General features: G+C 46.9%; 1 protein-coding gene across 2 annotated transcripts in view; it reads right to left on the reverse strand.

Annotated features, from left to right (window-relative positions):
- Window positions 1–12,977, reverse strand: part of DNMT3L (DNA methyltransferase 3 like) — a 232,382-nt gene that overhangs the window by 60,906 nt on the left and 158,499 nt on the right. For both annotated transcript variants that reach the window (XM_030204938.1, XM_030204937.1), the window contains one exon: window positions 6,451–6,526. In XM_030204938.1, the coding sequence (XP_030060798.1) occupies window positions 6,451–6,526 (76 nt within the window). The remainder of the gene's footprint in view (window positions 1–6,450; window positions 6,527–12,977) is intronic.

Here is a 12,977-nt window from a genome sequence, read left to right on the forward strand (position 1 = left end):
ATCGCACCATGTAGTGATACATCCTCATTTTTGTTTTCCATTCCTTTCCTAATAATACCTAACATTCTGTTTGCTTTCTTAGCCACCACTGCACACTGAGCAGAGGGTTTCAACGTATCATCAATGACTACACCTAGATCCCTTTACTTAGCTATAATTCGGGTTCCTCTTTCCCACATGCATCACTTTCCACTTGCTCACATTAAACGTCATCTGCCATTTAGACGCCCAGTCTCCCAGTCGCGTAAGGTCCTCTTGTAATTTTTCACAATCCTCTTGTGATTTAACAACTTTGAATAACTTTGTGTCGTCAGCAAATCTAATTACCTCACTAGTTACTCCCATCTCTAGATCATTTATAAATATGTTTAAAACCAGCAGTCCCAGCAAAGACCCCTGGGGAACCCCACTATCTACCCTTCTCCATTGAGAATACTGACCATTTAACCTTACTCTCTGTTTTCTATCTTTTAACCAGTTTTTAATCCACAATAGAACACTACCTCCTATCCCATGACTCTCCAATTTCCTCTGGTCTTTCATGAGGTACTTTGTCAAACGCCTTTTGAAAATCCAGATACACAATATCGACTGGCTCACCTTTATCCATATGTTTGTTCACCCCTTCAAAGAAATGTAATAGATTGGTGAGGCAAGATTTTCCTTCACTAAATCCATGTTGGGTTTGTCACATTAAGCCATGTTTTTGAATATGCTCTATAATTTTGTTCTTTATAATAGTCTCTACCATTTTGCCCGGCACCGATGTCAGGCTCACTAGTCTATAATTTCCTGGATCTCCTCTGGAACCTTTTTTAAAAATCGGCGTAACATTGGACACCCTCCAATCTTCTGGTACCATGTTCGATTTTATTGAAAAACATCAACAAAAAAGAGAAAAATTACAGCTAGACCCACACTATGGGGCTCTTTTACGAAGAGGCAGTAGGGCTAGTGCCGAGTTTACTGCTGGGCTTGCCCAGGAGCCTAGTGGTAATTCTAGGTCTGCTGCTCACCATTTCCAGCAATAGAAATTATTTTTAATTTTCTGGCACTGATGGGCGAGGAGTGGGCATGCCTGGTGGTAATCTGGCAACACCGCATGCTGCCCAATTACTGCTGGGTTACTGCAGTAAATGGCCGTGCGTCAATTTTTTATATAACCGCATGGCCATTTACTGCCTCCTTTTTTATATTTCAACTTTTTTATTGATGATTCAACATTTTAAACATTGCCAGTATATCTAACATTTGACATTGTAAATAATACAGCATACTAACGTGCATACATCAATAAATTCCATCATCAATGTTTTTGTCATTCCCCCCCCTTCCCCTTCCTACCCTCCCAAACATTCTCATTAACATCCAAACATTTAAGGGGTTTTTGTTAAATAAACATCACATTCATCTTATGCATTTTTTTACCCACCTTTCCCCCCTTTAGTTCCTCCCCCCACCCTTCCCCTTCCTGATGTTCACTAAAAGCATATTTGTACTTATGGGTTCATGTATGTGTACCATTATTCTATAGTTTTATCAGAGTGTGTTGAGTATGAGACTCCGGCCTCTCTGCGATAGTATATCCAACATAGGCCCCCAGATTTTAAGGCAACATTTTTTTTCGACGACAAAATCCTTTTGCATCTCTTGCTTCCCATGTCATTAAAAGATGCACTTGGTTTCGCCAATGCCAGTATTCTGGGGATTTATCCGAGGTCCAGCATTGCAAAATGCATTTTTTTGCCACTAAACATAACTTGCAACTTAGCAATATTTCGTCTGCCGTAAAGCCACGGAATGCCCCTGGGCAGTCCAATAGTAATTGCAGCGGGGTGCCTACTATGTTACGCGATGTGATTGAATTCATAAAGGCCACTATCCTTTTCCAAAAAAGCTGTATCTTTGTGCATTCCCAAAATGCGTGATAGAACGAGTTTTCCTCCAGCGTGCATTTCAAACAGGTTGGTGTGTCAATCCCTCCCATTCTAAAGAGCTGGCGTTGTGTAAAATATGCTCTGTGTGCCACTCTAAATGCACATTCTCTATAATTTGCACCACTAATCAATTTAGCGATGTTCCGAATGTAGGCTGCTATGTCCCAATTACTTAAATCTACTTTTGTATCTGCCTCCCATCTGCGGCGAAGCAGAGACCAATCCCTACCTGGCCCCAAAGTCCACAGTTGTTTTTGGAGCTGTGAAATTGTGGGAGCTTCCTCTGATATTTCATTATAAAACTGTTTAATTTTTTCCCCCAATTGAAACTTAAGTCCTACATTGAGTGTTTGAACACAGTGTTTTATCTGGCCATATCCAAATACATCCCCCCATTTTTCAGCATCAGCAGGTATAAGTTGTCTTAAAGGTTTAATTTTCCCTTCTAAATCTAATAGTGTTTTCAGACACGTGAGCCCCCTCCTTGTCCACTGCTGAAAAACCTGGTTTTCCTGCCTCCTTTTTTAAAAAACTCTTTTACCTGCTGTGGTAAAAGGTGGTCCCAGCTTGCGGTAATCCCACGTCGACGCCGTGGGCCAGCTTTTACCGTCGCTTGGTAAAAGGGCCCCTATATTTGTGACCACAACAGAAAAGCTGGGTCTAACCAGAGGTGTTTGCACATTTCAGTGTATGTCATTACTACAAATTTTGTTATATTTTACAATTTTTTAAATATAATTAGATATTGACATAATTGGAGAAAGGACCTCACTCATACTCCCTTTATGATACCGTAAATATAGTGTTCTTATGGGTTTGCAAATATTGTCATTCGTAGATCCCAAAAAAACTCAGCGGTTGATATTCAAAGCAATTTAAGTGGGCAGGAGCCTCTCCTTCTCACTTAAATAGCTTCCCAGCACATAACCAGGGATATTCAGATGCACTTAACCGAACAGTGCCACTAAATATCCCGAACCACCCAAACAAAACGTGGGCAGGTCAGGGGCGGCACTAGGGAAAAGCCCAAGGTTATGCAGGTGTCGGCAGTATTCAATGTAACGCTGATTTTTAAAAAAGGTTCCAGAGGAGACACCTCATGAGCAACCGGCTCACCATTATCCACATGTTTATTCATGCCTTCAAAGAAATGAAGCAGATTGGTAAGGCAAGACTCTGTCCCATTAAATCATGTTTGTCTGTGTTCCATAATTTTATTCTTTATAATAGTTTCCACTATTTTCCCAGGCACTGAAGTCAGGCTTACCGGTCTGTAATTTTCCTGGATCACCACTGGAACTCTTTTGAACAACTGGTGTTACATTGGCCACCTCCAATCTTCAGGCACTACGGACGATTTCAACAGGTTTCAGATCACTAACAGCAGATCAGCAATTTCATGTCTGAGTTCTTTCAATACCCTGTCAAGGTGATTTATTACTCTTTAATTTGTTGATTTGGATCAGTATGTCTTCCAGGTTCACCGAGATTTCTTTCAGGCTGCACTACTGAATTAATTAGTGATAAATGAAAAAAGTTCTTATAAATTACAGCTAAGCACCCTCTTCCTCTATCCAGTCTTGGAAAGTGGAGAATATTATAACCTGATGCACATAAATGAGATAATACAGGGCTATCTTGCTCATTTAACACTAATGTTCACTGACCTAGCATTAATATAAGAACATGGTACTGGCACTAAGGAGTTATCAGTAAACAAGAAAAGGTCCACAAATACAGATCCCAAGGTCAAAAATGTACATCAGGCATGGATGCTGTTCAAAAATACCATCCTGGAAGCCCAGGCCAAATATATTCCATGTATTAAAAAAGGCGGAAGGAAGAGCAAACGACAGCCGGCATGGTTAAAAAGTGAAGCAAAGGAAGCTATTAGAACTAAAAGAAAAGAAGAAGGAACCAACTGAAAATAATAAGAAACAGCATAAGGAATGGCAAGTCAAATGCAAAGTGCTGATAAGGAAAGGCAAAGGGACTTTGAAAAAAAGATTGCGATGGAGGCAAAAACATATAGTATATTATATTAGGTATATTAAAAGCAAAAAGCTAGCAAAAGAATTGGTTGGACCGCTAGATGACCAAGGGGTAAAAGGGGCACTCAGGGAAGACAAAACCACAATGGAGAGAGTAAACGAATTCTTTGCTTCGGTCTTCACCGAGGAAGATCTGGGAGAGATACCAGTGCCAGAAAATGTATTTAAAGCTAAACAGTCAGAGAAACTGAATGAAATCTCTATAAACCTGAAGGATGTAATGGTGCAATTTGACAAATTAAGACTAGCAAATCTCGGTTCCGGAAGACTGGAGGGTGGCCAATGTAACGCTGATTTTTAAAAAAGGTTCCAGAGGAGATCTGGGAAATTACAGACCGTTGAGCCTGACGTCGGTGCCGAGCAAAATGGTAGAGACTATTATAAAGAACAAGATTAAAGAACATATCCAAAAGCATGAATTAATGAGACAAAGCCAACATGGATTTAGTGAAGGGAAATCTTGCCTTACTAATCTATTATATTTCTTTGAAAGGGAGAACAAACATATTGATAAAGGTGAGCCGGTCGATATTTTGTATCTGGATTTTCAAAAGGCATTTGATACAGTACCTCATGAACGACTCCAGAGGAAATTGAAGAGTCATGGGATAGGAGGTAGTGTCCTATTGTGGATTAAAAACTGTTTAAAAGATAGAAAACAGAGAGTAGGGTTAAATAGTCGGTATTCTTAATGGAGAAGGGTAGATAGTGGGGTTCCCCAGGGATCTGTGCTGGGACCGCTGGTTTTAAACATATTTATAAATGATCTAGAGATGGGAGTAACTAGTGAGGTAACTAAATTTGCTGATGACACAAAGTCATTTAAAGTTAAATCACAAGAGGATTGTGAAAAATTACAAGAGGATCTTACGAGACTGGGTATCTAAATGGCAGATGATGTTTAATGTGAGCAAGAATTGAACACAATACTCAAGGTGCGATCGCACCATGGAGCGATACAAAGGCATTATAACATCCTCATTTTTGTTTTCCATTCCTTTCCTAATAATACCTAACATTCTATTTGCTTTCTTAGCCACCACTGCACACTGAGTAGAGGGTTTCAACGTATCATCAATGACTACACCTAGATCCCTTTACTTAGCTATAATTCGGGTTCCTCTTCCCCAAATGCATCACTTTGCACTTGCTCACATTAAATGTCATCTGCCATTTAGACACCCAGTCTCACTCTACCTGTCACACTTGTGGTGGAAAGTGTGAGCCCTCCAAAGCTCACTAAAAACTTACTGTACCCCTTATATAGGTGACCCCTTCACCCATAAGGTTTATTGTAGTGGTGTACAGTTGGAGGCAGTGGGTTTGGAGGGTTCAGCAGAAAAGATAAGGGGGTAACGGAGAGATGTGTACCTGGGAGCTTTTATATGAAGTTCACAGCAGTGCCCCATAGGGAGCCCCACTGCTCTCTTGGGATGTCTGTGTGGCCAGTCTATCAAGATCATACGCCACATACCCTGTTTTAGGAATGAGAGTCATTACTGGTCATAGTGTATGCGCAAAACTGACCCATTTGGAGACACTGCCCCAAGTGTTACTTTGTGCAAGAGCAATGTAAACTCTTTATGCAATATTGTAAATATATAAATTGAACAAAAATACATATTAGGTATAGAACACATTAAAACTGTTTATATATTTTTAATGACTGGTGAATTATTTCATTCTGAAAAATGTGGTATTTTGAAGAGGAATATGATAATATTTGAACAAAGGCTAACAGTTTGTTCCTGTAGCAGTGATATAATGATACCTCTACTACAAGAATTTTATATCAAGGAGAACAAATATGTAATAAAAAAAACACATGAAATGCTGTTCTAACATTTAATACAGTGCTTCTCAACCCAGCCAGTCAGATTTTCAGGATATCTACAATGAATATGCATGAGAAAGATTTGAATGCACTGCCTACTTGGTTTGCCACTCTATTCTATGCATATTCATTGTGTATATCCTGAAAACCGGTCTGCCTAGGTGCGCCCCAAGGACTGGGTTGAGAAGCACTGATTCAATATATTAGAAGAAATTTTGTGCACCAGTTTTGGTTTGCATATCTTAATAAAACAGACATAAATTAGGCACGGTATTTGAATTATTTTACAGGTAACCGGTTACTAAATTACCTCCTCATAAGTCTGTAGAGTCCTCTGTGAATGTGACAATATCAGATATGATTGGTGAATTATAGTAGCTGGCAAAAGTTGTCAATAGAAGGATGAGTTGTTTTCAGATGACACTATATTTACCTTGGAAATGGGTTGGATTTTTTCCAAATGTTTAGTGTGCTGATATGGTGTCACTAAGGTACCTTCCCACACATGATCAGAAGTTTTTCCAAGAAATCTGTTTAGACATTCCTTCATCACTGCTTGCAGTGCATATCACATGACTTATATGCGTGCACTCTCTTAAATAGTATGTCTTTACAGAACATCTCTTACCAGAGGGGTGGGCAATGTAGCCTCTAGTATCAGGTATGGCTCCAAACACAAAATCTATGTCGCCTAATTCTTTCACCTATGGAACCAAATACAAGCACTTGAACATCATTTGACTGCTGGTTATCTCCCAAGGTTCAACCAACAAATGCTCAATTATTTGCAGTCTGTGTTATCTTTTATTGGATCAATTTATGTGTTATTCAATGTTGCTGTTGCACATCAAATTTTGATACCACATATGTTCTGTCTTTAGATGTTATGGGGCTCATTTTTGAAACAGAAAAATGTCAAGAAAATGGCACAAAGCAGCAGATGGACATTTTTTTTCATAAAAACATCCAAATCGCTATTTTCAAAAGGTAAAATTATGTATCATACCTGATAATTTTCTTTCCATTAATCATAGCTGATCAATCCATAGACTGGTGGGTTGTGTCCATCTACCAGCAGGTGGAGATAGAGAGCAATCCTTTTGCCTCCCTATATGTGGTCATGTGCTGCCGGAAACTCCTCAGTATGTCGATATCCAAGCTCCATCCGCAGGACTCAGCACTTAGAGAATTACACCCACAAAGGGACACTCTGCCCAGCTCACCACCGCCGAAACGGGGGAGGGGAATTAACCCAGCTCATCCCCACACAAGTGGGGGAGGGGAATCCGTCCAGCTCATCCCCGCCGAGCGGGGGAGGGACACCACACCCGCCGATGCGGGGGGATCTGGCTTATCCTGCAACCGCAACCGCGGGAGGAGCTGACTGACCCTAACACCGCCGAAGCGGGAGGGGTACAAAGCTGCCCTACTGCCACACGAAGCGGGAGGGAGCGCCGGCAGAATTTAAGTCTCAATCCAGCCCCGTAAAACGGAGGGGAGAGTAATGCAGCAGCTCACTGTAACACAAATTCGTCTCAACTCTTGAAGAATCCATTGAAAAACTTGAACACGAAGTCCTCCTGAACAGGAACTGAAGACTAAACTTGAACCTGAAATGTAACCAGAATATAACCAATACAGATATCTGGGAGGGACTATGGATTGATCAGCTATGATTAATGGAAAGAAAATTATCAGGTATGATACATAATTTTACCTTCCATATCATCATGCTGATCAATCCATAGACTGGTGGGATGTACCGAAGCAGTACTCACCCAGGGCGGGACATTGAAATCCCTGACCTCAACACTGAAGCTCCAAACCGGGCCTCCGCCCGAGCAGCCACAGTCAAGCGGTAATGCCTGGAGAAGGTATGGGCCGAAGCCCAAGTTGCCGCCTTACAAATCTCTTCCAAGGAGACGGACCCGGCCTCTGCCATAGAGGCCGCCTGAGCTCTAGTGGAGTGAGCCTTCAGCTGGATAGGCGGCACCTTCCCCGCAGCCACATAAGCCGCTGCAATGGCTTCCTTGACCCATCTTGCCACTGTAGGCTTAGCAGCCTGCAGACCCTTACGCGGACCTGCAAACAGGACAAACAGATGATCCGATTTCCGGAAATCATTGGTCACTTCCAAGTATCTGATGATGACACGTCTCACATCCAGATATTTGAGAGCAGAGTATTCCTCTGGGTAGTCCTCCCTACGAAAGGAAGGGAGACAGAGCTGCTGATTCACATGGAAGCGAGAAACAATCTTGGGCAGGAAGGAAGGCACTGTGTGAATAGTCACTCCTGCCTCAGTGAACTGCAGAAAAGGCTCTCGACATGAGAGTGCCTGGAGCTCGGAAACTCTTCTGGCTGAAGTGATAGCCACCAAAAAGACTGCTTTCAACGTCAGGTCTTTCAGAGATGCCCTCGACAAGGGTTCAAAAGGCGGCTTCTGCAATGCTCTTAGCACCAGGTTGAGATTCCACGCAGGCACCACTGAGTGCAGAGGAGGGCGCAGGTGATTAACTCCCTTGAGAAAGCGCACCACATCTGGCTGCGAAGCCAGGGAAACACCCTTCAGGCGGCCCCTGAAGCAAGCCAGAGCCGCTACCTGGACTTTAAGGGAACTGAGCGACAGGCCTTTCTCCAGACCTTCTTGCAGGAACGCCAACACTGAAGAAATTGGAGCAGTGAAGGGAGAAAGTGAGCCTGCTTCACACCACGCTGCAAAGATACGCCAAACCCTGGCGTAAGCAGTAGAAGTAGAGCGCTTCCTCGCTCTCAGCATAGTGGCGATGACCTTGTCTGAGAAGCCCTTCTTTCTCAGACGCTGCCGCTCAATAGCCAGGCCGTAAGACCAAAGGGGGAGGGATCCTCCATCACCACGGGACCCTGATGTAACAGGCCCTGCTCCACTGGCAGCCGCAGAGGATCGTCGACTGAGAGCCTAATCAAATCCGATACCAGGGACGTTGGGCCAATCCGGACCCACCAGGATTATCCGGCCCGGATGCTTGCCACCCGGTCTAGCACCCTGCCCAACATGGGCCAGGGCGGGAACACATAGAGAAGCTCTTGTGTCGGCCACTGTTGGAGAAGAGCATCTACTCCCAGGGATCGAGGGTCCCGTCCTCTGCTGAAAAGCGCGGGCACTGGCAATTGGCCGATGACGCCATCAGATCTAGGCTCGGCTGGCCCCAGCGCTTCGTGATGTCCAAGAACGCCGAGCAGATAGCTGCCACTCTCCGGGCTCCAAGGTATGGCGACTGAGAAAGTCCGCCTTGACATTCATGACTCCGGCACATGTGGGGCCGCTGACAGCTGTTCCAGGTTCGCTTCCGCCCACTGGCATAGATTCATGGCCTCCTTGGCTAGAGGGGCGCTCTTGTACCTCCCTGGCGGTTGACATAGGCCACAGCCGTGGCATTGTCCGACAGGACCCGTACTGGCCTTCAACGCCAGTACCGGGATGAACTCCAAAAGCGCCAACCGAATGGCTCTGAGTTCCAGGAGGTTGATAGACCACTTTGCCTCTGCAGGAGACCAGAGCCCCTGCGCTGTCCTTCCCCAAGCAGTGGGCTCCCCAGCCCGACAAAGAGGCGTCCGTCGTGACGACAATCCACTCCGGGTCACCAGAGGCATTCCCGCAGACAACTTGTCTGTCTGCATCCACCAGCTCAGCGCCTTGCGCACTGCTGGGTCCAAGGGAAGGCGCACAGCATAATCCTCCGACATCGGAGTCCAGCACTGCAGCAGAGAGTGTTGTAGTGGTCTCATATGAGCCCTGGCCCAGGGCACTACTTTCCATCGTGGCCGTCATAGAGCCCAACAGCTGCACATAGTCCCAAGCCCGAAGAGGGAGAGGCTACTAGGAACTGGTCCACCTGAAGCCTGAAGTTTGACAATCCGATTGTCTGGCAGGAACACTCTGCCCACTTGGGTGTCGAATCGAACTCCCAGATACTCCAGGGACTGAGTCGGGCGCAGCTGGCTCTTCTCCCAGTTGATGATCCATCCCAGGGAGCTCAAAGAGCAACTACCCCGGGTCCACAGCTTTGCCGCACTCTGCATAAGAGGGGGCTCGGATCAACCAGTCGTCCAGATAAGGATGGACTTGTACTCCTTCCTTTCGCAGGAAGGCCGAAATGACCACCATTACTTTGGAAAAGGTCCGCGGAGCAGTAGCCAACCCGAAAGGGAGGGCTCTGAACTGAAAGTGTCGTCCCAGGACTGCAAAACGCAGAAAGCGTTGATGAGGAGGCCAGATGGGAATATGCAGGTACGCTTCCTTGATGTCCAAGGAAGCCAAGAACTCTCCTGCCTTCACTGCCGCTATAACAGAGCGGAGAGTCTTCATGCGAAAGTGCCGCACTTTCAAGGCCCGATTGACCCCTTTGAGGTCGAGGATAGGCCGGACAGAACCTCCTTTCTTTGGTACCACAAAGTAAATGGAGTAACGTCCCTTGCCAATCTGATTTTCTGGCACCGGAACGACCGCACCCAGGCGGATCAGGTTATCCAAGGTCTGCTGCACTGCCACAGCTTTGACCGGAGACTTGCAGGGAGAGAGTACAAACCCGTCTCTTAAGGGTCGGCAGAACTCTAGCTTGTAGCCGTCTCTGATGACTTCCAGCACCCAAGCGTCTGAAGTTACTTTGGTCCACTCGCCCAGAAACGAGGACAGCCGTCCTCCAATCTGCACTGGGCCATGGACCAAGACCCCGTCATTGGTTACAAGACCCTGGGGGAGGACCGGAGGGCGTACCTCCGGGACGGCGGTCTCTGCGAAAGGAATGTTGCTTGGGGGAGAAGTTCCTCTTGAAGGAAGAGGGGGCAGAGGAGCCCGACTTGCCCGGGCGGTACCGACGGGCTTCTTGAAACCGTCCTCTGGAGATCCCGGGGCGAGCACTGGCCCGAGCCCTGACCTCTGGTAACCTCTTGCCCTTAGACGTGCCGAGATCGGTCACGATTTTGTCCAGCTCGACCCCAAAGAGCAGCTTGCCTTTAAAAGGCAACTTAGCCAGGCGGGACTTAGAGGCGTGGTCCGCAGACCCAATGTTTCAGCCAAGCCAGCGCCGCGCAGAGACTGTCTGAGCCATGCCTTTAGCCGAGGCTCTCAAGACATCATACAGTAAGTCTGCCAAATAAGCCAAGCCCGATTCCAGGGCCGGCCAGCCAGCCCTCAAGGAAGGATCCGAGGGGGAAGCCCGCTGCACCAACGTCAGGCACGCCCTGGCCACATAGGAGCCGCAAACTGAGGCCTGCAAACTTAAGGCAGCCGCCTCGAAGGACGACCTTAAGGCCGCCTCCAATCTTCTGTCTTGGGCGTCCTTTAGTGCCGTGCCACCTTCCACCGGCAACGCCGTTTTCCTTAGTCACCGCAGTGATTAAAGAATCCACGGTAGGCCAAACAAGGCCTCACGCTCACTTTCAGGCAAAGGATAGAGGCGGGACATAGCCCTAGCCACTTTGAGGCTCGCTTCCGGAACATCCATTGAGCCGAAATTAAGGTGTGCATGGCATCATGCACGTGGAAGTTCTAGGCGGGCGCTTCGTCCCCAGCATAATGGCGGAGCCAACAGGGGCTGAGGGAGAGACGTCCTCCGGAGAGGAAATCTTCAAAATGCTCATGGCCTGCATTAAACAGGTTGGGCAAATCCTCTGAGCGAAAGATCCGTGCTGCAGAGGGGTCATCCGCTCCATCCGAGCGGGAATCCGTCTCCTCCAAGGAATCCCCAAGGACCGTTGGGAGAACTCAGATACGCTGCCCTCATCTACATCAGAGGAAACAGCGTCCTCTAAGGCCTGGGCATCCACCCGAGGGCGTTTTACTTCCGGGGGCCTCAACCCCTTTATCGGACAAGGGAGAAGGGGCAGCATTTTGCATAAGAAAGGCCTGATGCAGCAGCAAAATAAACTCGGGGGAGAAACCCCCCAGACTGTGCACTTCAGCAGCTTGGGCCACAGCCCTAGACGCACCCTCAACCGGCGCTCGCAAGAGCGGGGGAGAACCATGCTGCGCATCCAAGATGGCGTCCGGCGCGACACTCCGCGAAGGAGCCGCGCGGGAAGAACGGTGCTTAACTTTAGCCGCTTTTTTGCCGTCGCCCAAATCAAGGGCGGCCATGGCATGAACGTCTCCCAGCTCAAGGGCGGCCCCAAGAAGAAGCCGTCCGAGCAGAGTGGCCGGCCAAGATGGCGGAGGCGAGCAGCGGGGGATGGGCGTTTATGGCGGGAAAAACCGCCGCGCCGGAGGAAGACCCGGGACACTGACCGGCCTCCAAACTGACACCCAACAAGGGCGAATCTGATTTTAAAACCCCCGCATCCCCGCTAGAAGCGCACACGCGGTCCGGGGAGCGATTCTTCGTGCCCTCGCCCTCCGACGCCATAGGCCACGTGGAGATCAATCGGGGAACCCCCTGCCCGCTATAAAAAGGTAAAAATTACCTGCTTCTCGCTCCGAGCTGTAACGACCTGGTGTCCCAGTGAGTAGCTGCAATAAACGTTTAAATAAACGTCGAAATAAACGCCCTTAAAGACGTTCAATTTTTTTTTTTTTTTTTTAACGGAGCCAGCGGGAGGGGGGAGAAAGGAGGGACCTGGCGCCACCAGGTTTGCAACTTGCTCAAGAAGAGCCCTCAACCCCAGGCACTCAACAAAACCTAAAAATTAGGCTTGGAGGCCTAGCCAGAGCTGCTGCTGTGTGTGACCACCACCTGCTGAGATAGAGAACATACTGGGGAGTTTCCGGCAGCACATGACCACATATAGGGAGGCAAAAGGATTGCTCTCTATCTCCACCTGCTGGTAGATGGACACAACCCACCAGTCTATGGATTGATCAGCATGATGATATGGAACTAATTTTTAATGTTTTTCTATGCAGGTGTGTTTGGGCGGGGGACTAGGGCGGGCTTATGATTTGTAAATTTTTCAGTGATAATGGAACATTGCAAAATGTTGCAGGGCAAAAAAAAACAGGACTTTTTGGCTAGATATGTTTCAGTAACGACTAAGTGCCAAAAAAGGTGCCCAAACTGACCAGATGACCACTGCAGGGATAAAGGCATGATCCCCCCTTAATCCCCCCAGTGGTCACTGATCCCCTCCCACCCAGGTGGCATAGCCAGACAGCCAATTTTGGGTAGGTCACAAAATTTT

The sequence above is a fragment of the Microcaecilia unicolor genome, chromosome 5 (genome assembly GCF_901765095.1).
Source record: "Microcaecilia unicolor chromosome 5, aMicUni1.1, whole genome shotgun sequence".
In the NCBI taxonomy this organism is placed as follows: domain Eukaryota; kingdom Metazoa; phylum Chordata; class Amphibia; order Gymnophiona; family Siphonopidae; genus Microcaecilia; species Microcaecilia unicolor.